Source organism: Natrix helvetica, assembly GCF_964273705.1.
Source record: "Natrix helvetica genome assembly, chromosome: 1".
Taxonomy (NCBI): Eukaryota; Metazoa; Chordata; class Lepidosauria; order Squamata; family Natricidae; genus Natrix; species Natrix helvetica.
Window position 1 is genome coordinate 27,829,138 of NC_138548.1, and position 27,515 is coordinate 27,856,652.

General features: G+C 36.7%; 2 protein-coding genes across 5 annotated transcripts; one reads left to right on the plus strand and one right to left on the minus strand.

Moving 5' to 3' along the window:
- Positions 1–214: 214 nt before the first annotated feature.
- GNPNAT1 (glucosamine-phosphate N-acetyltransferase 1) lies at positions 215–7,951 on the plus strand. 2 transcript variants are annotated; one of them, XM_081944495.1, is made up of 6 exons: positions 215–438; positions 4,385–4,561; positions 5,140–5,202; positions 5,726–5,853; positions 5,935–5,996; positions 6,363–7,951. In XM_081944495.1, exons 2-6 carry the CDS (start codon positions 4,390–4,392, stop codon positions 6,508–6,510), a joined length of 573 nt encoding a protein of 190 aa, XP_081800621.1. In that variant the 5' UTR covers positions 215–438; positions 4,385–4,389; the 3' UTR covers positions 6,511–7,951. The 2 variants fall into 2 exon arrangements, with proteins under 2 accessions (XP_081800621.1, XP_081800620.1); XM_081944494.1 differs by lacking the exon at positions 215–438 and adding an exon at positions 543–893.
- A 1,474-nt stretch (positions 7,952–9,425) lies between these two features.
- On the minus strand, positions 9,426–26,964 carry STYX (serine/threonine/tyrosine interacting protein). 3 transcript variants are annotated; one of them, XM_081944474.1, is made up of 11 exons: positions 26,741–26,964; positions 22,161–22,193; positions 19,971–20,024; positions 19,293–19,390; positions 17,106–17,166; positions 15,271–15,307; positions 13,658–13,697; positions 13,525–13,575; positions 12,888–12,960; positions 11,992–12,076; positions 9,426–9,826 (listed from the first exon to the last, which is right to left on the minus strand). In XM_081944474.1, exons 2-11 carry the CDS (start codon positions 22,176–22,178, stop codon positions 9,759–9,761), a joined length of 585 nt encoding a protein of 194 aa, XP_081800600.1. In that variant the 5' UTR covers positions 22,179–22,193; positions 26,741–26,964; the 3' UTR covers positions 9,426–9,758. The 3 variants fall into 3 exon arrangements, with proteins under 3 accessions (XP_081800600.1, XP_081800598.1, XP_081800599.1); XM_081944472.1 differs by lacking the exon at positions 26,741–26,964 and adding an exon at positions 26,340–26,728; XM_081944473.1 differs by lacking the exon at positions 26,741–26,964 and adding an exon at positions 26,340–26,728 and having other exon boundaries at positions 22,161–22,257.
- Positions 26,965–27,515: the final 551 nt, after the last annotated feature.

Genomic DNA, 27,515 nt, shown 5'->3' on the forward strand with positions numbered 1-27,515 from the left:
TGCGCACATCCTATGAATCTAGTACGAGCTGTGCGGATGCACAACTATCATACCATGCCAAATCTGAGGTGCAAATATCCGGGTAATCGCTACAAATAGAAGGCAAAGGCATACAACGAACTCTGGCTCTTTGCTGCCATCTAGTGGTCATTGAGATTTTTCATCACCGACCAGGCCCACAGCTCCCAGAATCCTTTGCCTGCGTGAACCACGACAAGGCGGAACAGGAATTATGGGAGTTGAAGTCCAATAACCTTACAGGCTTAACTTCGGCGTAAATCAGCCCAAACCATTTTATAGTGGTATAATTTAAAACGGCTAAGAAAAACCTTGTTAAGGAAACTGCAGGCACTCTCCGAGACTCGGAAACGACTGAATTGGGGGGGAGGGGCGAATGCTACACCCGCCGAAAGTGTCTGCATCATCTGTGGCGAAGCGGTATGTATTTCCAGAGACCACTTTATATGAAGGGAAAATAAACGCCAACCCCCTCCCCCCCAAATAGTGATCAGGACGATGTGTGCCTGTTTAAAAAAAAACTCTATAAAAGGGAGAAAAGAAACCGCCGGGGAAACAACATGCCAAGCCAAAAAAAAGACAACCAAACCCAATGCCACGCATGCGCGCCCCCGAGTGGACGGGCATATAGCACTTTCCCACCTCGCGAGGGTACGAAGTGAGGCGCTGCTACGATGGTGTTTTGTGATTGGCCGCTTTTACCACCCTGAAAGGAGAAGCCTCGCCCCGCCCTCCCGGAGTTGCCACGTCGGTTGAGTTGCGCCTGCGCGCTGAGAGGTTAGTGAGCCGGAGCTTGCCTGGAAGCCGGTATCGTTGGGGGAGCGGGAGAGTGCGCGCGACGGAGGAGAAGCGCGAGCGAGAGAGTCCGTTAGGGGGTGAGTGACTGACGTGCGCGCGCGGTGGTTCGGTAGTGGGGGAGGGATATGGGGGGGGGGGAAGAGGGAGCTCTCGCGGGCGACGCTCCTAGCCCCGTTATCTGCTTTCCCAACGGAAGGTGCGCTCGCCAGTTAACAAGAACGCCTCTGACCATGTGCAGAGCGCCTTCCCTTCCTCGGGTCTGACCTTGTCCTCACTAGCGCCTCGTATCGTTCCTCCTGATTGTGTGAGGGGGGAAAGTTTCCACTGAGCGGCCACGCAAACGCCGCAGTTCGACTTTCTCTGGGATTCCTGCGGGGTCGGAGCCGAGCTTCGGTGAGGAGGAGTCCTAAGAGGGTCTCTAGCCTTTCGGGTGGCCTTTGGTGGACCCGAGAGGTCGATCCAGGTTGCTTGAGATGCTCGATAACACCGCCATCCCCTTTTTCGGCATCCTGGAAGAGCCTGGCACGTTATTTAAATTTATTCTCATATTAAATATTTAAATTATCCTCAAAAGCTATAATGGCAAGGGTCGCTTGCTGCTTTCTCTCTCTCTTGAGAGAGGTTTAAGGATCGAAGGGCATTCGGGCTTTTAAATGTTCACCTTCTGGTCTTTCAGTAATGCTAGTGTGTACAGATGGGTTACATAATGCGAGCCCAGGAAAAGCAGTTTTCTCTGTCGTTTATAATTAGTTTGTACATAAATAGTTCATTCTCAAAGTAATTGACAAATAATAATGCAGAATTGTGGCCGTCTATTTCCTTGTTTGCTTTCTCCACCTTTTCCATTGCTTGTGCATATCAGATGCACAGAATACTTGTAGCTCAGGATTGAACTGTGGCTCTTAGTGCTCTCTGAGCTTGGCTGTTTGCTTTCATACTAACATTCATACCATCAGTGCTAGTAGGGAGGGGAGTTTATTCTTTTTTATATATTAGTGGCTTGTCCTGCTAGTATTGGGGGGAGTGGTCTTAATGGTTCCTTAGCTGGAACCCAGCTCAGAGAGCATCAAGGACCGTTCCGTGTGCTGTAATAAAGGTGTTACAAGATTATTCTTTTATCTTGTGCTGGAAAAATGTCCAGAGTCGCTTCTCAGAATGAAATAGGTGGCATATAAATTTGATAAATATCCTCAACATTTTTTTTCAGAATAGAGATTTTTTTAAAAAAAATCATATAATTTTTTTTTAAATCCTGCCATGACACATCATAAGCCACTTTTAAAAGAGTACTTGGTTTCAAAAGTTGCATGGAAATGCAGTAATTAAACACAGGCCAAGAAATAGCTTTTGTGGTCTTTCAATCCTTGTCTTTGCATGTGGCATTCTGTAATTAAGAGAAGCTGTTCATTCATGGACCATATTGACTTGCTTGTAGTCTTCTGGGACTTCATTTGTGTTTGTTCTCCATTCTGTAGTTGGTTAGATGCCTCTCCCAACCTCTTCTGCCTTGTTGTACATAAGATGCGTAATTAAAGAGTTGCTAAGAATAAACATAAATTAGTTTGTTAATTCAAGTTCAGTTTGAAAGGTTGTCTGAATGTCAAGCCTTTGTGCTTTATCTGTGGTGATCAAATGACTGATGGTCATCTTACCTACTTCATCCATCCTCTGAATGGAGATGGCACTGCGCTGAGATATTGCATGCCATGGGGCTACATTGGGATTTTATTTTATTAATTTCTTTTCTCTCATGAACCTTTTTTGAATTCAGTCTTTCTTCCTTTGGTATCTCCTACCATAAAATGTTGTCCTACACTGTTTACAGAGGTGGGTAGTCCTGATTTCTCTTATGTAATATCTTTTCAACATCCTGTTTCATTGGAATGAAGATATAGTCTTGGGTAGAAGTAATTCCAAGTTGGTTCAAATAGATTTATTCCAAAACGGGGGAGGAATAAAACTAAATTCTGCCACTCTTTTAATGCCTTCAAGTCATTATTGACTCTTGCTAAGTGCAACTTTCCTGGCAAAATTTTTGAAAGTGGTTTGCCCTTGCCTTCTTACTGGAGCTGAATGAGTGACTGGTCCAACGTCATCGAGTTGGCTTTCTGCCTAATAAAGGACTAGAAATGTACGTACATACATACATACATACATACATACATACATACATGTTGTATTTGTGCTGATAAATAAAGGGAGATTAGTATAGATCCATTTCGAGCTATACTAGTCCCCCTTTATTTATTTATCAGCACAAATACAACACAAATCTAAAAAGGCAACATTAAAAATAAAAATATGGTTTTCTGCCTGGATGGTTTTCTATGATGAGCCGAAGGACAGAAGGAGGGAGTAGTATGTATGTATGTATGTATGTATGTATGTATGTATGTATGTATGCATGTATGCATGCATGCCAGGGGCATACCAGGGGTTGTAACACAAATACATACCTATTTCCCTGGCTCAACTGATAAGGAGGAGAGCCTGTGGCTTAGTGGCTAAGACTCCTGCCTAAGATATAATACAGCCCAGGTTCAAATCCCAGTAAGGGTATGGCTAGCTGATGAGAGCTAATTAGCTCGAAATAGATCTATACTAGTCTCCCTTTATTTATTTATCAGTACAAATACAACATGTATGTATGTATGTATGTATGTATGTATGTATGTATGTATGTATATGCTGGTTTTGTTGTATTCGGGTCTTCTCCCGTGTAGGATTGAGATTGTCTTTGCAACGTTTCAGCGAGATCGCACTCGCCATCTTCAGGCTGTGGTCTTAAAATGTGACCGGAGCTGCCGTTGCAAAGACAATCTCAATCCTACACGGAAGAAGACCCGTGTGTGTGTGTGTGTGTGTGTGTGTGTGTGTGTGTGTGTGTGTATATATATATATATATATATATATATATATATATATATATATATATATATATATATATATATATATATATATATATAATGTATCTTCGTTATAAAATATACAATTTTGCTTCAGAAGGAAAAATACACACATGGGTATGTATGTGTGTGTGTATATGTGTACATAGGTGTATGTGTATATATGCAATGCTTGAAATGTTTAAATCTGAGATCCTGTTATATTTTAGTTCAACAAATATATCTAATGACAAGTAAATATTGCATTAATATTTACTTTCTGTTGCATCATAGCCATTCTTGTCCAGCTATTGGGTGGAATGCATCAGTTTAATATTTTAATTTGAACTAAAGGCAAAATGATCTAGCTAGTCTAAGGGAAGTCCCAAGTCTATTTTTTTCTCTGCACATACTAATTCAAATGATCCTGTATGTATTCTAGTACAAATATCATGTTTCTTAGCCAGAAACTGGATGCTAATTTGAAAAGATTTTGCACAAGGTAAAGTGATCAGTGGAGATATACTGAAGATGAATCGAAAAGTATTTGTGAATTATTGTGAATTGCAATGTGTTAAAAATGAATTAAATTATAGGAATCCCTATCATAGGATTTTTACAATATTGGCAAATGTGTGAATTAAGGTGTAATTCACTTTCTATGGTTCTTGCTTCCATTTCAGTTGCCATGATGCCTGCTGCAATAAAAAAACTCGAGAGTACACCAATGTATGATCCTCACCTTCTTAAAGAACTTGATTGGACCCAAAATACTGTGACATTTTCTCCTGATATTTCTCCTGAGGATCCAGGAGAGGGTTTAGTTCTAAGACCTCTTTGCAGTGCTGACATCAACAGAGGTATTTACTTACTTTGTTTTATGGTTGAATTACATAGGAACAATTGTGTGAAATTACAAGTTTATTGACATAAACCTTAGAATTACTAGATTCTATGAGCAGAGTAAAGGGAATAAGCTTCAAAGCACTTGTTCTTTTAATTTAGAGAAAATTCAGAAACAATTCAGATGATAATGACTTTCCAGTGGAGAACAGTAACCTTTTGCATCTGAGAATATGCAGCATTAAAAAAAAAACCTTTTTATGACCCTGTGGCCCCTATTAAAAGATATAACAGAGCTGAATATTTTGATTTTCTTACAAATGCTTTCCTAATTCCTTTTACAATATGTTGACATAATTCTTAAAACAATTGAGCATGAAGTGTAGTGGGTACAGGCACTGCTGCTGCAGAACTTCAATGCATTTGAAGATTAGTTGCTGTTTGGAAGATTTTGGAATGAAGCATTTAAGTGTATTCTCTGCATCTTTAAATATTTTTGGGGGAATTTATATTATTTGCTGAGTTTTATTTTCATTCTATACTCTATTATGGCTTTGTCTTACGACATCCTAAAATATGAAAACATTTTTTTAAGGCTTTTTAAAAGTTCTAAGTCAACTGACTGAAATTGGAACTGTTAACGCCCAGCAATTCCTTGGTGAGTATCTCTTTATTTTTTTGCTATTTGGAAAAATGGAAAAGGAAAGTCAGATTCAGTGACAGAAATATTGTAGTGATTAACTCCTTAAGATACCCCTTTTAAAAGTTTGGGAAAATAGTTTATCACTCAAGGCTTCATGTATTTTGATTGTGGTTTGGAAGAGGATCAAACACCTATTTTGCCCAGAACCCACCCCTAAAAAAATGGCCATTTTTTATTCTCTCTGTTGCAGGCGGATTGTGGGAGTGAGGGATCAATTGGCTCTAGGCTCCATAGCTCTGGCTTAGATAGCAACTGAAGTAATTAGTTTGTGGGCAGTTTGCCAGTTTGACCATGCTGTCAATGCACATGCTTGCCTTTCCCATAGAATCCTCTCACAATCCTATTCATCTGCTTGTCCCAGTTCAGGTGCAGTGCATCCTGAGCTAGCAAACATGACAGAGCTGCAAGAAAGCCTGATACTGAGGAACTGTTGAATCCATTACCAATAGTATTCGTATTCCTGCCTACATTTCCACAGAAAATTTCGAACACATGCGGAGTTCTGGGGACTACTATGTTACAGTTGTGGAAGATACTAAGCTAGGAGCGATTGTAGCTACTGCAACCTTAGTCATAGAACATAAGTTCACTCACTCATGCGCAAAGGTATGTACACTGAAGAAAAAGTACGCATTCTGGATACATTTTGGAACTTGACCTTTTTAAATGGTATTAACTTATTTTCAGAGGGGCAGAATAGAAGATGTTGTTGTAAGTGGAGATTGCAGAGGAAAACAGCTTGGGAAACTGTAAGTCATTCATAATTGTGATCACTTATAATTAGGAACTTATAAAGGATGTCTAGATGCTTCTTAAATGGGGACAAAATTCTGTGAGCAAACACATTCTACATGCCAAACTTCTGGTATTCACCAGGCATATAGGTAGCATTTTGCAGGTAATTCAAAACTAGTTTCATTCTAGCCAGCTGCGTCCCTTTGGGAAAGCAAGTGTCCCATCATCTAAAGTTTGCCCAGCAATGTCATTGTAGCTATTGTTTTATAGTAATAGTAGTAAGTGTAAATAGACATGCCCCCTTACTAGATGCAATCTCAAATAGTTGTCCTCACATCCTGCAAAATTAATCTTATTTCTTTTTATTGTCTCTTTTAAAGATTGATGTCAACTCTTACATTGCTAAGCAAGAGACTAAATTGCTACAAAATTACTCTTGAGTGTCTGCCGAAAAATGTAGCTTTTTATACAAAGTTTGGATACTCCGTATCTGAAGAAAACTATATGTATCAAAGGTTCTTCAATTAAAGAATTTCCTGCTGTCATCTCTTTTAATCAACTATTGGTGGAGGAGCTTGTACTACTGACTTCTCTTTTTGGAAAGCAAATTCCCTGCAAATAAATAATGACTAGATATGAGACTACTATGCTGCAGACTTTGATTTTAGGTTCCCTTGTTACCAAGGTAACCTATTATAAGAAGTTTCCTATTCAACCAGTACATTGTTTTTGATAGCTAGGACATGAGCCATCTTTGCAAGGTAAGGATGGTTTGTAGCCCAAAGTACATTTTAATTTGATGGGTTTTGTTTCCTTACCTTCCGTTTTTCTGTAATGTGCTGCTTTTTGTTGGCAGCTAAACAGTGACTAGTATGCTGGAAATGTTTTTGTAATTTTTTGTCCCAAGGAAAAAACTTGCAAGTTTTATCTTTTATGTTGACCTTTAATGCACTTCAAAATGGATAATCCCTAGTATAGTTGTGTAGCTTGGTTTTATTGGTTCTATTGCACTCACAATGGAGATAAGTTATTACAAGTGGCATTCTATACTTGGGCTGATACATTGAAATACCTCATCTTTGCCTTTCCCAACTTGGTGCCCTTTAGATATGTTCAACCAAAGGTTTTACCATCCCTAGTAAGTACTGTTTCCCAAAACATTGGCTGTTTTGAACCATTTCACAAATTGAAGCAAAACTTGGATATGCAACATTTATCAATTTTTAAATATATGCTTTCTGTAAAATATATAGTTTCACAGAGATATTTTGTGCTTAAAATCTTATTTGCGTTAAGTATAATTACTGTCTGTTAACGTACTCAGTAGATCCTACAAAAACTTTTCATTATGCTTTCATTTTAGTTTTAGAAGAAATAATTTAGCACTTGTTTCATTATACAGATACCATGTTGGCTCACCCACCCTCTAAAAGTAATCAGAGCTATGTCTAAAGTGGGCTTTGTTTCTGCAGAAGAGTTTTAAAAGACAGTTTCTGAAATACAAGGTATCCATATGCCCCTAAAACTCTTCTAAAATGCAAAATTCTAGCTGAACAATGAGAACTTCTAAAGGAATGCAGATAGGCCAGAAGAATACTTTTAGCACCCCTACATATTATTGGATGGTAACAAGAACAACTTCCCATTTCCCTGTAATTTTGAAGGAAATAACTATAATGGGCATTATAAATGAGGTTATGTGGTAAAGTCTTATATGATTAGCTTCAAAAATTGAATCATAGAGAGCTATGGAAAATAGGGATAGTTATTCCATTTCATATTTTAAGGTACTCTTAATTCTAAAGGTATTTGAGTATTATTTATTCAATATTTTACAAACAAATATTGCAAAACTTAAATAAATAGGGTTTGTGATTATTTTGATGTATTGGTTTTCTTCTTGGTGCCAGATATTTTATATCTTATGATTTGGGAAATGTTATTAAAGTGATCTGTTTTAAACGAATAACATTGGATAGAGAATATTATATTACTTCTCAAACTAGAAGGAGCATTCTCTCTGAAGAATCATAAATTGAACTGTACACCTAAACTTGAGTTCATTGTCTTGCTGCAGAATCATTGTCATGAAAATTGCTGATTCAGTTTCACATATGAAAGGAGCAAAGGGTACATTTGGGTGTGTGTGTATGTGTATGTATTTCCACCTGCCAAGAATATCAATTTATTTGGGGCAATCTACAAGATCTAGTACATTTTACAGCTTTTCCATGCTTTTCTAAATTCTGCTGTTATTGGATGAATAAGCACATATTCCATAAATATGACTATTCTTTCACCATCCCCATCCTAAGCAGAACAATCTATTTCAAATTCTGATTAAAATAAAATGCTTCTGAAACTTGGGTATGTTATCCCAAACTGGGTAAAGTTGGCTTTTCTTTGGGTAACAACACATGAACCCATCACAAGGACATTTAAATTGGCCTCTAGATTATTACATGTACTAAAATATATATGAAAGTCTCCTAAAGTATTCTTATGAAGATGAAAATTGAAAATGCCAATGGTAATTTGTTGAAATGATATGTCATCATTGTCCTTGTTTTTATAATACAGGTAGTTCACAAGTTACCTTTCTTTCAATGCCGTTTGAAGTTACAGTAGCACTGAAGGAAAGGGCTTACATCCAATCAGTCCTTGAAGACTTTGATAAGTGATTTTGGGTAATGAAAGAAAATGGGAAGCATTCTTTTAAGGGTTTTTTCCCCTGCAAATTTCTGCAACTCATTTGCTAAACAGACAGAAAAGGGAAAGCAATACTAGCCTTTTTAAATCTTCAAACAGCACATCTAAAGATTTCAGTTTGGGCTGAATAGATATACTGTAGATATATGCTCCATTGATTTCCTTAAAGGTTGTATGGAATCAAAGTGTAAATTAACAGACATTGGATGTTTTTTTCTAAAAGCCCACTGCTTTCAATTGTATCTAAAAATATTGTTGATTACTTGATTCAGATCTTTGCAGTTTGGCATTCATCTAGCGAATTTTGAAGGATATTTCACTAGCAGCAAGAATAATGACTGAGATATTATTAGGGATGAAAAACAGAACAAACTACTGAAAACAAGATATATGTAACTGATTATGTCTAGCTTGAAGGGTCAATGATCATATATCGATATTTGCCTGCTTGAATATTTTGTCGATTCCTACTTGCCTTTGTCTTGAAGCCAAGTGTAAACAAAAATATAATATTTTCTTCATTTGAAAGAAAATATTCATTTTCTATTTTAATTTATCATTGATGATCCCTACTATGTTTTTATTTCAAGATACTCACAGCAGTTTAATCTATTTTCTTCTGCCTGAAGCCTAAATTTGAAAAATGGAAAATACAATCCGTGGTTAATTTAAGTATTTTTTCTTTTCTTATAAATTACATAAAATGATATAAATAATAATCTCCCAACACATAGTTTGCTTAAGTAATAATTTTATCAATACAAATAAATTTCAAGTATGAAAAGTGCATTATTGCAATAATACCTCTTTGCAAGTCCAAAACTTTGGGGTAAGGGTAAAACTATAAAGTGTAAAAAAAAAAAAAACAATAAAACAATCAGTGCCTTCTAGTCAGTCAAGGAATCTAATACCTTAAAAACGTTGCCTTGTATGCTACTGAAGGAACAGGTTTGCATAAGGAAGTTAGAATCATCTTCCGTTTATAAATTCATATCTGGTTGTTCATCTTGCCAAGATTATAAGCTGCTATAAAACTCCCAATAATCAAGTCCAGGTATCTTCAGCTGTCAACCATTCTGAGCTGCTGCTTGTACGCTGCTTTCTTCCTCCTCTTCATGTGTTCGTTTCAGACTTCCTATGAAGCAGGCAGTAAAATTCAAGAGATTAGGCAGTAAGAAAGATGTTTTCTAGGGAAAAAATAGTTTGATAAGAATCAGACATTTTAAGTATTTTATTTTATCTGGCACATTAAAAATTCCTTCAGAATTTGTTAAAATGGGAAACAATTTTATATAAAAATATCCATGTTGAGCATACATATTAGTTGAAATAGTTTAAAAGCAGATATTCTCATTGCTGTGCAAAACTCATTTTACATTTCACACACATCTCCTTGAAAGTCATTTCTCTCCCCCCCACCCCCCCACTTCTCAGAACCTCAATCAGAAAGTCTCTCTTTATTGGTTACCTTAATTCATAGCATAACCACTTTTTACATTTTCCTTTTGCTTTTTTAAACATATTTATTTTGTTTTAAATATGTCTGTGGCAGCAGTTATAACTAGAATTCACCTCGATCCAGGAAACACTAAAACTGGCAGATAATATGCCCAACTTGGCTGTGGCTTCCATTTTTCCTTTGAAGCAAGCAGCTTTATGCAAAAACCTCCAACTTGCAGGCCAGCTTTCTTTGGGAAAATGCAAACCTATTTAGAGTTGATCTGTTGACTGAATTTACTTCAAAGTCTGCTGCCATGTGTTTTAATAGAATTAAGTCTAAGCTTTTTTCTTCTTATCCAACATATAGCAGTCTCTAGGCATTTGATCACTATCTGGCCCTAAAGATAAGACTGAAGATAAGGTTCATTTATTTCATTTTCATTTAGCAGACTTTTTACCCCACCTTTATTACTTTATAAATAACTCAAGGCAGCAAACATAATACTCCTTCCTCCTCCTTTTCACAACCCTGTGAAATGGGTTGGGATGAGACACAGTAACTGACCCAAAATCACCCAACTAGCTTTCATGCCTAAACGGACTAGACCTCAGTGTTTCCTGGTTTCTAGGCAAACATCTTAACCACTACACCAAATTGACTCTATATAATGAAGGATCATCAGCATACCTAAGATAGTTCACCTTATGCCAGCATATGACCTTTCCTAGCTGGCTTGTGTAAATGTTAAATAGCCACAACAGAGCCCTTCAGGGTCTCAATGAAGCTACAAAGAGCTTAGTTTCTCCCCATTCATCATCAGTTATTGGAAATGACCACTCAGAAAGACAGCATTCTCCCACTCCCAACCCAAAATACCATGGGAAATTGGTATTAAAGGACACTGAAAAGTCCAGCATAATCAGAGGAGTCAGTCATCCCAATCCAAGAGCGAATATAGTTTCAGTCCAACAGTCAGTTCCAAACGGCACAGATAAACTTCCAAGTGCTTCAATGACCAGCTAAAAAGATGCAAATGATCAGCTGTCTGCAAGGAGTATAAATCCTTCCATTCCCCACTATGCTGTCCTTCAGAGCTGAAGAAGCTTCTTGGGCTGAGAAGAAAGATGTCTTCAAAGAAAAAACAAAGTCCAGTTGCCTCCTGAAAAAAAGCACCTTTGGGACAACCCTGACCTGGATGACTGAGAATCTCTACAGACTCAGTTCCAAAATCAGGGTAAAAAAGGTCCAGATAAACTAATTCATCTAATAGTGACTGTAATCCAACCACTCTCCCTAGAAAGGAAATGTTTTATTTTATTATATTATATACTGCCCATCTCAATATCTAAAGTGACTCTTGGTGGCTTACAATGCAATATGTGAGATGTTGACAGTTACAGTTGAGAGTCAGCTAGATTAAGAATTGTTTTATTGAGGAGGGAACACACTGCTGTCCTGATCAAGGAAGGAGGCACCACCCTCTTCCCTCAAAAACAGCAACTTGGCTGCTTCCAGCAACTAGATAGGATAGGAATCTAATTCACAGATGGTAGAGATAACAGCAGTAGATGACTTAGTCTACTTCTACTGATCCAGCTTGTTTTCCCAATAGGATTAATTACTTTGAACAATGTTGTTAGGTGGCTATCTGCAGATGCAGCAACAGTAGAAAAGCAAGCTTGCTTCAGAGCTCTTACTATTATGGTATAAACTCAATGACAAACCCTTTCGATGTTTAATCATTGTCACATCACCTTTGTTTCTAGAAGGTAATTCCCTCATAGATTAACAGTGAATATCCTAAGAACATACAGCCTACATGAAAAAGCTATAACTATACACCTGTATTAAGATCTCACCTGTAGTAACTGAGAGTGATCGCTCCAGCTGCCTAGGTGACATCATCTGGATAGTTAACTTTGCTAGATAGATGGCTTCATATTCCTAAAACAAGAAGACTTGAAGAATTATACAACACTTGCAGGAATCTGTGTCAAGACCTTAAGACAAAAAGCAACCACTGGAAAAACCAACAAGAGCATATAAATATTATGATTCAGGGAACATGAAATATTTCAGGAAACTGAGAAATAGATTTGGATGAGAGAAGGGAGATAAGCAATTTATTTCCACTTGATTAAATTAAATCTAGACTTGGGGGGGGGGGAATCACTGTAGCTTCTTCTCTGGAGGAAGACTTGACTCTCTGTATCTCTTTACCGGAATATTTCAATGAAAGGAGAACAAGTAGCCAAGTAGAAGCTGATTGCACATACATAGATAGCACACAGCTCAAGCAATCACCAATATGCTATCTGAACCTGAATCAGTATTTGAACATGGGATGTAAAAGAATGAAAGCTGTGGTTTAAAGAAAACCTGCAGCCATTGAAGATGACAGTTCATTGATGGTTACTCCAAAATTTTAACTATCTCTGCCATATATTTTAGAAATTCTATTAATGATCATAAAATTCCTTTTAATATTTAAGTAATATACAGTTTACATGTTTGGCTTATCCGCTCACATTTTCAAACATTTAAATTTCACATTCAAAAAACCATAATTTCAATGTCCAGGTTAATATATTTGAATAAAAATAACCCACTACACTGGAAAATATAACCAACATCCAAAAAAGATGAATACCTTTCTTTCAAATCTGAACATAAATACATTTTAGACAATTAAGATATTACTACCTACAGAATTAGTAATAAAATCTACATTATCAACCGGAACAAATATTTTTACCTGAAGTTGATGAACAAATCCAGCATTGGGATTAATACAAAACCTTCTTTCTTGCACATATGTAAATGCATCCCTAGAAAAAAGAAATTATACATTCATGCCCATTTCATTTGGTTTCTAATTTACTTAAATAGTTTCCTTTATTTTTATTTGTTGTTTATTTGCTGTTTATTATTATCTCCACTTTTGGATCTTAGAATATATTAGAATCTCTGTGCTAGTGTTCGCCAAGCCTACATTTGCAAAAAGGAATATGTTCAACATGTATCAGACTTTCATACTTAACTTCCCAAAATATTCTTTATATTGAAATTGCATACCAAATTCTTAATACATATAATATAATGACATATCTTGGGCAAATTTACTCCTGCTTTCAAATGTCCCATGACAGATATAAATAAATAGCATTTTGTTTTATGCTATATCTGATATGGGACATTTCAAAGCAATATTGGTGGTATAACGTATTAAACAAACATGGTTTAAACAAAGTTCACAAAAGTTGAATTTTAAAAAGAGGATTAATTTCTGTGAAAAATCCAAAAAATTGCTTTGAAGATAATTAAAAACATCTTAATTATTTTACAAATCCCCTATCCTGAAATTCAACAGGCTATTTAGTAAATGTTCTTACCTGTACTTCACACCAAATGTTTCCATAATATATGCAATAACTAAGGCAGCACTGAAAACAGACAAATAAACAAGGTAAGATATGTTGGACATGCCTTATCAATGTTTTTTTTTTAAATGTGAATTTTTGTTACCTTCTAGAAATCCCCGCGTTCCCATGCACAAGAACTTTTCCTGAGAATGAAGAAAGTTACTTTACACTGGCTATATAGCATTTCCTCCTCTTGTATTATATTATTTACATTACAGTACACAGTGCACTTATCTGCAAGATTAACAAGAGTATTTATTAAGGTTAAACATAATATCAAAGAATTCTTGGAAATTGCAACCCCCATACCTCAGTAAGATTAGCATGGCAAGTGGGAAATATGCTTGGCCCATCTGTGAAATAGTAGCAACGTGTTTACTTATCCCGTTTGTGACAAAATGAACACTTGCTTCCAGCTGCCAATTGCCCTGGAGCTGCAAGTAGAAGGGAAGCATAAACACAGCCTCTGCTTGGATACAGAAAGCTAACACTGGAGGTTTTTAACCAGAAACTGGACAGCCACTTGTCTAAAATGGTATAGAATCTCCTGCTTGAGCTGGGGTTTAGACTAGAAACCTCCAAGGTCCCTTCCAACTGTTGCTCTACATTCGATTGTGTGAACATACATATACATAATAGTATGAGCTATCTTGTAGATCAGCTGATAAATAAAGCACTATAGAAATTAAATCAGGGATTTATAAAAGTTTTCAGAGACAGAATCTGTTCATTAAAAAAGACACCAGCTCTTGATCTGCAAAATTGCAGCCATAATTTGTTTTCATGGGAAAACAAGATCAGTTCATTTCACTATGTTTTGAAAAATTGCTATCCCAGCTGCATTCCAATGGCTTCACCCTTAATCTCCCATGGAACCCCATCACATTCTTATAGGATTCCATGGACACAGCTTGAAAAACCCTGATCTAAATCACAAATCAAGATCGACTAAATGCATAAGTTAAGAAACTTTATTATCTTTGATTGGTAACTGAAGGCTACAGGATTGTGTCATGTAGTCATCTGTTCAAATTAGCCTCTAAGGCAAAGATTGGCAAATATTAAATCACTGGGAAAAACAACTTAGCCTTTCTAGAGAACTGAAGGAGAGCATCCAGTGACACTACTGAAAAGGGCACGGCTGTCAATTTTACTGTGGGAAGGGCAGGTTAAAAATGGAAATAAGAACACTAGGTCATATTCCTATCCTTACAGAAACATGCCTTCTTTGAAAGACTCTAATATTGTGCCATCTAACAATGTCAAAATAGAAGTTGGAGACATCTGCTACCCAAGAAAACATCCATGCACAAACATAAAGGGCAGGGGGAGGAGGGAACAAGCTGTGTTACCACAAAGCATGCATTGTGTCATTAAAATTCAACAATACCATGGGGCTACAAATGGGCAGGGTGCATATATGGGTGGGGAAGGCCCTGTACAGTTCATGCACTGCCCATCTTTGCTTTAAGGCATCATGACAGTAAAAGTTAATGCACCCTTATATAATGGCAAGAACCAATTTGTTCCCAAAAGTTTTTTTTAAAAAAATATTCTAGGTATCAAAGTTATCAAAGTTGTAAAAAGAGAAAAACATAACATAAGCTGGCCATTCTATGACAAAGTATTCTCTCATATACCTTGTATCTCTATATATTTAATATGAAAAGAAGCTACAATCTGTCAATTTTCAGGCAAACAATTTAAGATACATACCTCCAGTTTGTAAACTCTCATCAATAAACTCCTTAGTCTAAAGGGGAAAAAAATACCATTCTTTTTCCATTTTATTAAACTTGCTTACAGATAGAATCACTCAGTTTTATTATATCACATTGAAGTAACTTCTGCACAAAAAGTTAATATTCACAAAATGTAATGTAATTATTTACAAAAATAATGTAAAGTTAGCAATTGCCTATCTTCTTTATATTTTATTTAAGATGATTCTTGACGGTATAATACACAAAATAAATGCTTTATCAAAATGCATTAAATGATTACTTTCAATAATAATCCAACTCACCTATAGTACATAGATTAAGTTGTCATAAAAACTCAGTTTTTTTTTAAAAAAAACCACAAATGTTACTACAGAATGCAATAAAGTCTGTAGGGAACTCAAATTACCTCCATTCTCTAAAAATTGTTGGAAATGCAATAACAGATGAGATCAACAACATACTTTACATAGATGTGCTTAAATTGAAAAAAAAAAGCACATTTAATTATAGGGGCTTGAGGAGGGAAATAAAATGAATACAACTTCACTGTGGCAATGCATGCAGCATGTATAAAAGGAGCAGTTTGCATTGCATCATACTGATAAAATTACTGGATCATGCAAACACCTGTTTTTTTATTTTAAATGCAATGCTACAGAGAGTTAAAAGAAGATGCATCTTACAGATATCAGCATAGAATCCAATAAAATCTGTGGGCACTTCCAAGCTCCTCCAAATGGAATTTAGATTTATGATTGTGATAGTTTTTCTTATATGTACCAATTTTATCATTAACTCAGTTATGCACGTTACAGACTACAAAGAATGGAAAAATAGCATTGCTATAATTGGACTTAAAGTTGACCATCATCTTTAATTTTGTTTGCTTTTTAAAGCATTTTATTGTTGCTTGTTAAGAGTACTGCTAATTGTTTGCTTTTATTATAATATGGTGTTACAATGCAGGACAGTATTCTGCAATTTCTATGGCCTCTGCATTTTCCTCTACTACTGGATCATGCCAGGAGCAAAATTCAGAGGAAAACTGCTCAATAACATTGCTATGATTCCCTACCAATTTTAAGAACTTAAGGGAAAACAGGTGGATTAATTTTTTAGTATGCTTAATGCATATTAAAATCCCCTACTCCATTTTAAAAAATTCTGATTTGCTTACTCCAGAACAATATAATTACTGGGGAGATCAATATAAAAATAAGTGCATAATGAACATCAATTGTATCAGGGAACCCAAAATCTGGACATTTCTAAATCACATGCTTCACAGTAAAATAACCGCTGAGAATGATATCAATTACAGAATGCATGTGATTGAAAAAAACTCAAATTCCACTATATTTTCACAATGTAAGTGTGAATAATTTTACTTTAATCTTTTTGCTATTCAACAAAATAAACCAACAAAAATGTAAAAGGAGAGAATTGAAACCACAGAACAAAATGTTCACATTTGGATAAAACAGCCACGTATAGCTAGCTATATTTGATGTTTCATTTATTGATCTGAAAAGGTTCTATATGAAGGAATGATATTGAAAAGATAACATTTTCTTCATTTGCCCTGTAATATAAATTGCAGAATGGAAAACAAAGTTCATGTTTACCAAGAAAGTCACAATATGTCATGCTTATCAATGCATTACAGTATTTCATGTAATATGGTTAGTCATTGCAACTCTAATCAAAGATAGTTTATTTACCTGAATCATTTCAATTACAGATACTTGGTCACTCCTTTAGCATTACCCCTTCAGATCTAAAATGTATGCTTATGAAATAATTTAACTCATGATGATGGACACTTACCATTGGGAAAAACCTTATAATATTTTCAATGGGATTATCAGCAATATCCAAGACCAAATACCTACAATTAAAATAAGTGTGTTAAGTAAATAGTCAGGACCATTCATTTTCTAGAGTGTTAAACAGCCATAAAACATTAAATCAAGGAGCTCATTGAGAAAGTGGGAGTAGGTTTACTCCCTACTCCCAGTTTAATCTCTCAAAGATTAAACTTTTTACACTGCCACTGCATATTCTGATGATCTCTCCTCTGCTAAATAGTCTAAATATTCTAGACATAGACTTCTATAGAGCAAAGTAAAATTAAATGAGAATTTCAGAAATCATGAGGAATGCAATGAGGATTAATATTTTTCGATTCTACATTGCTTCAAAACAGCTCTCAAGTTCTATTCCTACCACCTCCAAATAGTCTTTGGTAGAATTTTGGCTGAAATATTGAGGAATTAGTGTCAGCCAATAGATAACATGGAAGTAGAAAGATAAAATATAGGAAGTCTTCAACCTATGACCACAATTGAGCCAAAATTTTCTGTTGCCAAGAGACAGTGGTTAAGTGATTTTTGCCATTTTACAACCTATCTTGCCACAGTTGTTAAGTGAATCAGTGCAGTTGTTAAATTAGTAACACGGTTGTTAAATGAATCTGGCTTCCCCCATTTACTTTGCTTGTCAGAAGATTACAAAGTGATCACATGACCCTGTTGTAAATATTAGTCAGTTGGCAAGCATCTGAAATTTGATTATGTCACCATGAAGATGCTGTAGCAGTCATGTGAAAAACGGTCACTTTTTCCAGTGTTGTGGTAACTTTGAATGGTCACTAAAGAAACTGACATAAGTCGAGGACTACCTATAGTCTGCATTGTTATAAATCAGGTATTTATGTTTGACTCATTGTAGTGTAGCACATTTGATCCAGCTAACGGTTTATAATTGTTCAAAGTCTCTAACACAGGGGTATCAAATTGAAGGCCCGGGGGCCATATCTGGCCTGCAGAGTGCATAGATCTAGCCAGCGGAGCTGACCTGGAAACAGAGAAGGACTGAAAATGGGAGCCCATTTTCACTGGCAGAGTGCTCGAATCACCAAAGGCGCCCCCAAGACGTGTGATGTCAAGCTGGCCGCACACACCCCAGCCCCCCCTCCTGAGGTCAAACACAACCCTGATGTGGTCCTCAATGAAATGGCGTTTGACACCCGTGCTCTAGCAGAAGAAAACATTGTTAGCAATGTTGGCGTTTCCAGCTTCACGTTTGCAAAAAACACAGAAGGCATTACGGAATGTTCTTTATGAAGTAAAAGAATTACCATTAATTCTATCATCTGTAATGAAAAGTATTTATATATTACTGAATGAGATTTCTTATTAAACCACTGTAGCTAATATTTGAATTAAGCAACTGAACAGTAACTGAAACCCAACTGATTTAGGAAGTTAGCAAAATTCTGTGTATCAAGTTCTAAAGAAAGAATAGATGCCTCACGTTCCTTATAAAGCTACATCAAAATTTATTCCAATGACTGCATCTAAAGCCCTAGAGCAGGGGTCCCTAACCCATGGCCCATGGACTAGGCTGCGGCATGCCAGAAACCAGGTCATGCAAACGAGCGAAGCCCCATCCATGGGATGAAGGCAGCACGTGGAACCATGTCCTCTGGTTTGCAGAAAAACTTTTCTCCACAGAATCGGTCCCTGGTGCCCAAAGGTTGGGGGCTACTGCCCTAGAGATATAAAATAATACTATAAATAGGACTGACCTACTCACTTCATATGAAACATTTGAACATTTGGAATAAAGACTAATAAGTCACCTGGATACCTTTTTGGAATTATGAGAACTAAAAATGTTTACTGTAAAAAAATATCAAATTTTTGACAAATTTGATAGAACATGAAGTACATTACTACAACATATACAACATTTCAAGATTTTATCTAATTTTTCCTCTGCATCATTCTCATCTTAGGTAAGGAAGAAAATAGATAATCTTACACATCTCTTTCCAAGACTTTTATCTATTAACACATGTTACTGTATTGGAAAAAGATGTATCATTACTGTGAAGTATAAATACACTTAGAGTGTAGAAATGATATAGCATATACGATCCTAAAAAGTACATATTGTACGACGTTTCATGATCACTGTTTTCAAAGCAGAATTTATTTAAGATTTTCTTACCTAAATAACTGCTGGAAGTTTGGTTTAATAAAGTTTGCTTCAATGTTTTGTCTTATGCATATTACATGAGTGATCCCATGTTTTTGAAGTGTAGGTAGCTACAAAACAAAATTATGAACAAGTGAAAAATTCAATGTATGCCTGATACCAAGCCAGAAGGAAAATTTAAAACAATAAAACTGCATTTTAGTAGCTAATAGTTAAGTAATTAATAGTTATATATGAGATGGCCAATAAACAATTTTAATAAATACATAATAAAAATATTACACTAAAATAGCAATATAGAATATGTCTCTTTCCTCTCCCCCATCCCCAAATATATCTGAATTAAACAGTGCATCTGCAGGAAGTATAAATATCTCTAAAGTCAATCAATCCTGCAACAATGTTTTTATTTTTGTTGAACTGTTTCCTATACCCCTTTCCCCAGGCAGAAATCAGAGATACTCAGCAAAAAATCAAAATGCTACAACAATATTTAAACGGTATATTGAACAGCATGGTAAATATATCTTCTAACAATTAAGGTGCATTGCATATTGATACAAAATCAAAAATGTTTTCTTAAAAAGAGAGGTTTTCAATGCATGACAGAAATCCACAATGAAGTGGGGGAAAGCATCTAGATAATTTACACATAAACTACTCAGCGTAAAAAGGTTATAGGCAATCTACCTTGCTTTTCATAGCTGAAGAGTATGGGCCTAAGAATAAGCCAGGTAAAATTTCCTAAAAAAAGAGATAAAGAACGAATAGTGGGTAAGTGGATTGGTGGAGTAAAACAAACACACATACAAAATTTACAAGGTGCAACATTAATGTGTAATAAGAATTATATTATTGCAATATCAAGATTAGTCTTGAGAAAAACACAAGCCAATAGGTGATTTATAAAGGCCAGGTTTATTTTCTTGTAAATCAGCACAGAGCTAAACGAAAATATTTCACAGCCTAACTACATGTTATATCACAAGAGAAACTTCTTGATCTCCGTGGCCAAAGACCACGCCAGAATTCAAATAACAACCTCATGTTTGGTCAAGCTTAATGAACTCAGGCAGAGTATAATAATTGTTTTATAAATTTTATGAATTTGCTCTTTTTGCTGGGAAGTTACTTGGTACATTTTTCTTGGAAAAAGAAAAAGAAAGGAACATGAATAAGTATGATTGCAACCCTGACTAAAATGCCAAGAACTGTTTGCTTTTGTGCTAGAATATCTTGTGCTTCTTTTCCTCCTCAAACTCATTCTGGAGTAATCCTGTAATCCATAGAAGAAATTCAAAACCTTAAAAAATTTGAAGGGAGAAAAATATACACATCCAGACTGTCCCTATATATATATATATAACTGGATTTTTCAGTCTCAATTTTCATTACATATTTAACCCAAGTCCAATTTTCACTTTTATTTTTCCTGTTCATGTCAATATCACCTTATTTTCCTCTGAACTTGGTAATTTATAACTTCTATTACACTGTTGTGTACCATTTCTCAAAACACTTTTTCTGGTGATGCTCCTGTTGACAAGGAAAATTCAATAGGCCAAACTTTTCTTCCTGGCATCTTTAAGTAAGAAAATGAGTTTCTGCCTGCTATGCAACAGTTAAAGGCAAAACAACCTAGACAACCCATATTCTGTGTTCTTTAATTTAATGCTTATGTCTCCTTAAGTGCCCACTAGGTCCTTTAGCTATTTTTAAGCTACAAAATATTAACAGTGAAACTTTCATGCTAAGAATGGAGTGTAGTCTAGAAAAATGTATTTCATTTCAAAAAAGTTAATAGAGAACCCTGAGCTTTAGCCAGAATTGTGCCCAACTAACCAGAAAAAAAGAACATTTATATTTAGTGCAGCATTTGAACTTGGCAGTTTGAAGATGAATGGATCTCAACTCGCTGTATTTCCCAGATAGCTATGCTGGCTTGAAAATTCTGGTGACTGAAATCTACACTTCTTCAAGTTGCTAAGGTTAAAAAAATACCAATTTAGAGAGTGGGCACAAAGCATCCGCAAAGGACTACAGATTTTCTGAGAGGCTAGGAATGAAATGAAGATTAAATGGATATTTTGCCTATGATGGGAAATGGAGAATGTGTATATCTATTAGACTTCAGCCTTTATCTCTGCTTTTCATTTAGTTTCTGGTAGCAGTTAAGTATCTTACTCAACTTGCCTTTTGTGAAATGGCAATAAAAAAGAAAGGGTTCAAAAAAATAGACTTAAGGTTTTAATTAAAACCTCACCTGTTGACTTGATTAGAATTCCTGAACAAGTTTTTTTTTATTATGATAACTTCACATCTGTTCTGTTTTGAGAAATTTTTGCAAATAGTTGTGGTAACTATTTTGAGACAATTCATTCTTAATAACAAGGCTTGAGTACCTAGCTATATTCCAGTCCTCTGAATTCAGAGAATAGAGTGACAGAAATGTGTACAGAATATATAATGCTCAGGACTGGCAGAAGTAGTGATTATTGGAATAGCCTAGATTAGCAACTATCTGTAGAGCTCAGAAGAAAGGGCCAGATTAGGGACTCTGTAGCTCTTTCAAATGGGTATATTTCAAAAGGATAATAATATATTGTCATCCTTTGCCACCCTGAACTTCTTGGTTACAAATCTATGGTAATAAGCTATGTTTTAGGACAATTTCCCAGACATTTTATAGGCACCATCCTTCCTTAGTGTTGCTGGGCTTTCCCCCACCCCTTTATTTATGGTTTGCAATATGTAACAAACATGAAATGAATTTTCCACATCAATTTCTTCATTGCCTAATGTTAGATGTCAGCATACATGTTCATGAAGTTGCTAAAGCCCTGCAGCAGCCCAAATGCCTGGTAAATAAAACTTTCATACCTGCATCTCTCTTCTCATTGGATATGTCCAATCCTAAGTGGAAGAAATAAAACACATTTTCTCATTTGAATATAAGACCAGTCAAAATAGTGAGGTTCTGGAAAAAAATGCAAGATGAAAATGACAGGTTAAACAAGCTAGCAAAGCTATAGGTTTGATCTTATAATTTTTCATTACTAAAGTTTTCCTGGAAAATATTTTATACATTTATGAGGACTGTAATGGCGTAAAAATTCCTAATCTCACCCAAAGTGAGATTTCTCATTTGTACATGAAGCAAAATACAACCTGGACACTGAATCCCAGCTAAACTTCAACATTATATACCATTACCAAAAGAAAAAAAAAACCCTGTTGAAATATTAGTGGTTCAGAACTGCTATGGGAAGAAAAGAAATGTGTAAATAACCCTTGAAAATGTTTTAAAGAGGAAATGCAATGTTAAGAATGTTAAGACTATGTGTTGCTAATTGAAAGATTTCCAGAAATCTAATTTCCTAAATATAATCAGTCACATCTCCCACTATCTACCTAATCACTTTCTCTACAAGTCAAGGCCTTGAGTGAAATATTACTAGTAACGGGGCTAATGCACATTTTGTGCTAAACCATCATTATTATGCATCACTTTATCATAACTGACTAAAATCATATTAACAAATTAAATAAACCTTACTTTATAAGTCTCAGCATCAACATGTAACACAATAAGCTACAAATAAGCCACACATATTTTAGAGCAATGTTTAAATCCAGTTATGCCTCTCTAGCTTAAATAATCCATTTCTTAAGTTAGCAAATAAAGAATGTTAAAAGAAAACAAACAAAATGTTGTGACATATAGGAACTTTTCCCTTATTTTGAATTGGTTCACTTTGTATATCAATTTGCTGCCCATATACATGCTCAGTGAAGGCCAATATAGAGATTCTACACCAGAACAGCATTTAAGCATTACGCTAAATTAAATACTACAAAACAGGTAGCAATTGAAAAAGAGCACTGATTCCCCCCAAACTGCAAATGTCTGGCCAATATACAAATATTTGTGCTAATCAAAAGCCTACATTACTCTATAATAGTTTATCTGATATTACTTTTAGTGAACAAAACTGCATAGAAATTTAATAAGTAAATAAATCTTAAGATTCTCTGTCATTACAGTGGAGAGCAGTATTGCAATATAAATATTTTGAAATGCTTAATATAAGAGCGAACAGCAAATTATATGTTTTAGTAATAAAAACAGAGATGAAAATGTAAAGCATAGTCTTGCGGAGCATTTATTTGAGACACAAGTAGAAGGCATTTAAATATACAGCCAAGCTGATGAAATACAGTTATTAAAAAGCAACAGCAGAAAAAGCAGACTACCATGTCCACTATAACCATTACTTTGCAAGACCTGGCTGGAATATGAATTATGAACAAAATGACATATGTCCTTCTTCCTAGAGTGAGAAATTCAGACAAAGAAATAGATAATATTCTCCTACAGACTATCACAAAGAGAATCACATTAATCAGAAAGCAATAGACTAAAGCCTTAATTTGGATCCTCAATATGACTTAATTCTTGCAAAAAAACCAACTAATTTATCATAAAATATCATCCTGAGAATTGGTTTGAGATGCACACTCTAAGCTGCCCAAGTCTTAATGGATACTAGTTGCCTCTAAAACAGATCCCCACAATTCCATAGAAACTAACATCTATTTGAAAACCCTAATGCAAAATGTTTCAAATTTGAAATGGTTTAAACTCTAAACTTAAAAGGCCATTTTCAGTTTGCCACAATGCTAACCATTCTGCAAATACAGGATTTTGAGCTTGAAACAGAAATATTAAACTTCATCCAGAGTATTTTAAATATATGAAATTCAGCTGTAGCATGGCGTTGAAAGAAGCTAGAGTAGAAATTAATTTTATAGTATCACTGATTAAAAAATAGAAACAGAAACCTGCTTTTAATAACAAATATGGTGTTCTTGTGAGAACACAATAACCATCTGAAATTGGCTAAAATGTTAAGCCTCAATTTAAAGGCTAGCAGTTTAACAGAGGAACTACATTAGATCTAAGGCAATGCCTTAATTTCAGGCAAGACTTTGCTCTAAATAATGGACAAAGTCCACAGTGAAAAATCCAATCTGTGTTGCCTCTTCTCAAAAGTTACTACTCACTAAAATAGTAAGATTAAATATAGGTCTTATATAGGTTTCACTGCATGTGTGTGTTGCAAAGTCCTATTTCCTATTGCAAATATACATTAGACTTTCATCTAATATGCAGAAAATGCTAATTATGGATTTACATTAGATATATTGCATGAACTGCCAATATTAGAATAATGGTAAATTAGTACCCTCTACTGTTCCAAAATCCCTTGCTGACTTAGTTCATAAATACCGTATCTAGTCCAATATCTGGAGTGAATAGTCTATGGAGCTATCAGATGAACAGTCATACCAAGGTACAGAAAATTGGTTACATTAAAAAAAAATCCCATGCACATTCTATCTTCTAACCAATTGCCATTTAGGCCCAAATCTTGCAGAACCATATTTATCATATATTTTTTAGCAGTCTCCATCAAAAGGTAGAGAGAAAAAGCAGTCAGTCAGGCCTATTTCTACCAATTTAACTGAGTTCAACTGCTTGCTTGTTAAATTTGACTTAATTGAAAATTATGCCTCTTGGCTATTATAACATTTACCCAAAATCCACAGTTGGACAATATCATAATTAGGGCCAATCTAAATAGCAGAAAAGAGCATGCAAGCTCTGAGTTCTTCACCATTAAATGGCATGGAAAACAATTCTGGCTGGTCCCAATAAAGGAATTAACAATCTACATTTGGATTCCACCACCCCTTCCTGTGGACCAATGCAGGTTTTTACACTATAATTTTGATCAGCGGATTGCAATATTCTATGCTATATTTTTTAAATGTAAATTTATAAAGATTTAGTTCCCACAGTTCTGGTAATTAAAGAAAGTTTGTGTAATCACCTATGCCACTATAATGGTTTTTTTAAAAAAAATTGTACAATTGTTTTTTAAAAATTTGTACAACTGTTACAAAATTATGCATTTCAAAACAATCTGGAAAGAAATGAATAGTCGTACCAATCTTATCTGCAAGACCAAAACATCTTATATGCTATTCCAGTTCCTTGAGTATGAAAGTTAAGCAGTTAACAATATTTAAAGTGATTAGAAAGTTCACAGCTTCTTCAAGATTAGTCAGACTACTGTGCTACCCCCTGCTGTGATAGCATTCAATATAGAGATAGATATAAAGGGAAGCATAGAAATGCGAGCAGGAGCAATGTAACATACTCAAGCATGTCAAAAGGATGGGCAACCTTTGAGTGACTATGGTAGCAGACACGCTTCACAATGCAATTCTGGCATGTTTCCTATCTCAAAAGTGGCAAGGAACTGTAGTATCAATTTTCAACTAATTAATTAAAATAAGATTTGGGGGCACAACTGGATCATTTTATATTGTCAGAAGATGTTAAAAGGAATGGGGGGGGGGATACCTGCATAACGATAACCCCTTCCAAACTGCTTTAAGCAAATTCCGTAATAATAGGGGTTTTCTCATAGAACAACTCTAGATGGTAGTAGCGCTGTGTGCCTGCATGCCATTAAATGGGTGTGCGGGTTCCTGGAAGATACTACATGGCACCAATGTGATTCTCATCTACGCCGAAAGGTTAAACTAAGAGACTTCACCTCTTTAGTCTATGGTCTGTCGCGTTGAGAAACATGCTGAAGGGGGGGGGGGGGAGGATCAAACCATGCAGGGATAACAGACGCGTCCTGTTGACCGAGGCTCCCTTCCTGTCACTCCTCCTCTTACAGGCAACAGGATATTTAAAAGGCAGGAGGACGGGCTCTCCAAACAAACCCTGTGACCCGCGAGGGAATGTTTAAGGCAGCCGAGCAAATACAAGGCGATTCTGCTTCTCGCCACCTGCCTAGCAAGTGAAACACCTGTGCGCGTTGGGGCTTTGAAATAGAGCTGCGGGCGGGCGCGGAAGAGCGCGCGAACGAAAGCGCCTTCCCCAGTTTTCAGCCGGGGAGGGGATTCGAGAGGTTTTAGCCCAACGGGCGACAAGGGCTGCGCTCCAAGGTGCCGCCTTCTGGGCGAATGGCTCTCGCTCACCTCGGAGTCCTCTTTGGGCTGCGGCAGCGCGGGGAAAACCGGCTTGGCGAGCTCCATGGCCGAGATGGGCCGGGTAGGGCGAGGCTTCTTTCCTTCCTTCCCCTGTGCCTCTTTTCTTTCCCCTCTTCGGTCAGTCAGCGGGGCAGAGGGAGAAGGAGGTCGGTGGGCCTCGACGCTCGAGCGGCGGTGGCCAAGGGGCTGGCAGGGAACCGAGGAAGATGATGACGAGGAGGAGGAGGCGGAGGCGGCGGGGGCTCGCGCCCAGCCGCCATGCTGTTCGCAGGCTACCCCTCCCCCTCAAAGGCTGGCAGGCGGTCGGTCGGTCACTCCTGGCTCCGCTCGCGGACGCCGTCGCACGCGCGCTCCGCTCGACGCCTTTCTCTCCCCCCCCCCTCCTTTACCCTCGCGCTGCCCTCCTGGGCTTTCTCCAACCGTCACTTGCTGCCCAGGCCAGTCGGGATGGGTGGGGAAGCCGAGGGGCGTGACATTGGAACGAGCCGTGGGTGTGGTGTTGACGAGGGAGGAGCCGCCCCTGCTCGGGTCACAGGCGGGAGGGGGCGTGGCCGAGCGCCAAGGTCCCGAAGGGGTGTGTGACTGGAGTTTTGAGAGGAAGGGGCGTGTCGGAGAACTGAGAGGACGCGCTTGTCCTCCTTTTGCCCATGGTGACGCGCATGCGTGATGGAAGGAGAGCAGCTGTCGCTGCCTCGGGCATGGATGCGGGCCGGCTCCCTTGCTCTCGCGCGACAGCAGCCCGCTCCTGAAGGGGGTTTTCTTCCAAACCCGATTCTTTCCAAAAAGGGTCCTTTTTATAACTCATTTAATGTGCCTTTACTCAACCTGCCTTGCCAACACGGCCATAGGATGGTTTTAATCACCTTTATTCTGCCTATGTGAGAAGCCGTCGATGTTCCAGTTTATAATAAAAGATTTGCATAATTTCATTGTGCATCTTCTTTAGCCACATAAATAACTGGGACAGTTCCCGTATCCGACGATGCAACTCCAAATTTTAGTTCTAAAATCTTATTATTTTGCTTTGGACAGATGAACATAGAACTCCATCTCTATGTCGGGTATCGCCCGCTTTAATTCTGCTGTTCTGTGAAATCAGCTGCATTAGTTTATGTAGTTTTTCAAACCACTCAATGTATGTCAAAAATGGTATTAAAAACCAAC

Excerpts from the sequence above, each read along its gene's own strand:
- GNPNAT1 (XM_081944495.1), top strand. The coding sequence starts at position 4,390 with ATGATGCCTGCTGCAATAAAAAAACTCGAGAGTACACCAATGTATGAT. Across the intron at positions 5,203-5,725 it reads TAACGCCCAGCAATTCCTTG|AAAATTTCGAACACATGCGG; the intron begins GTGAGTATCTCT and ends ACATTTCCACAG. Across the intron at positions 5,854-5,934 it reads TCACTCACTCATGCGCAAAG|AGGGGCAGAATAGAAGATGT; the intron begins GTATGTACACTG and ends ACTTATTTTCAG.
- STYX (XM_081944472.1), bottom strand. The coding sequence starts at position 26,396 with ATGGAGCTCGCCAAGCCGGTTTTCCCCGCGCTGCCGCAGCCCAAAGAG. Across the intron at positions 22,194-26,339 it reads AGCCCAAAGAGGACTCCGAG|GATTGGACATATCCAATGAG; the intron begins GTGAGCGAGAGC and ends TCTTCCACTTAG. Across the intron at positions 13,698-15,270 it reads TGAGAGTTTACAAACTGGAG|GAAAAGTTCTTGTGCATGGG; the intron begins GTATGTATCTTA and ends CTTCATTCTCAG.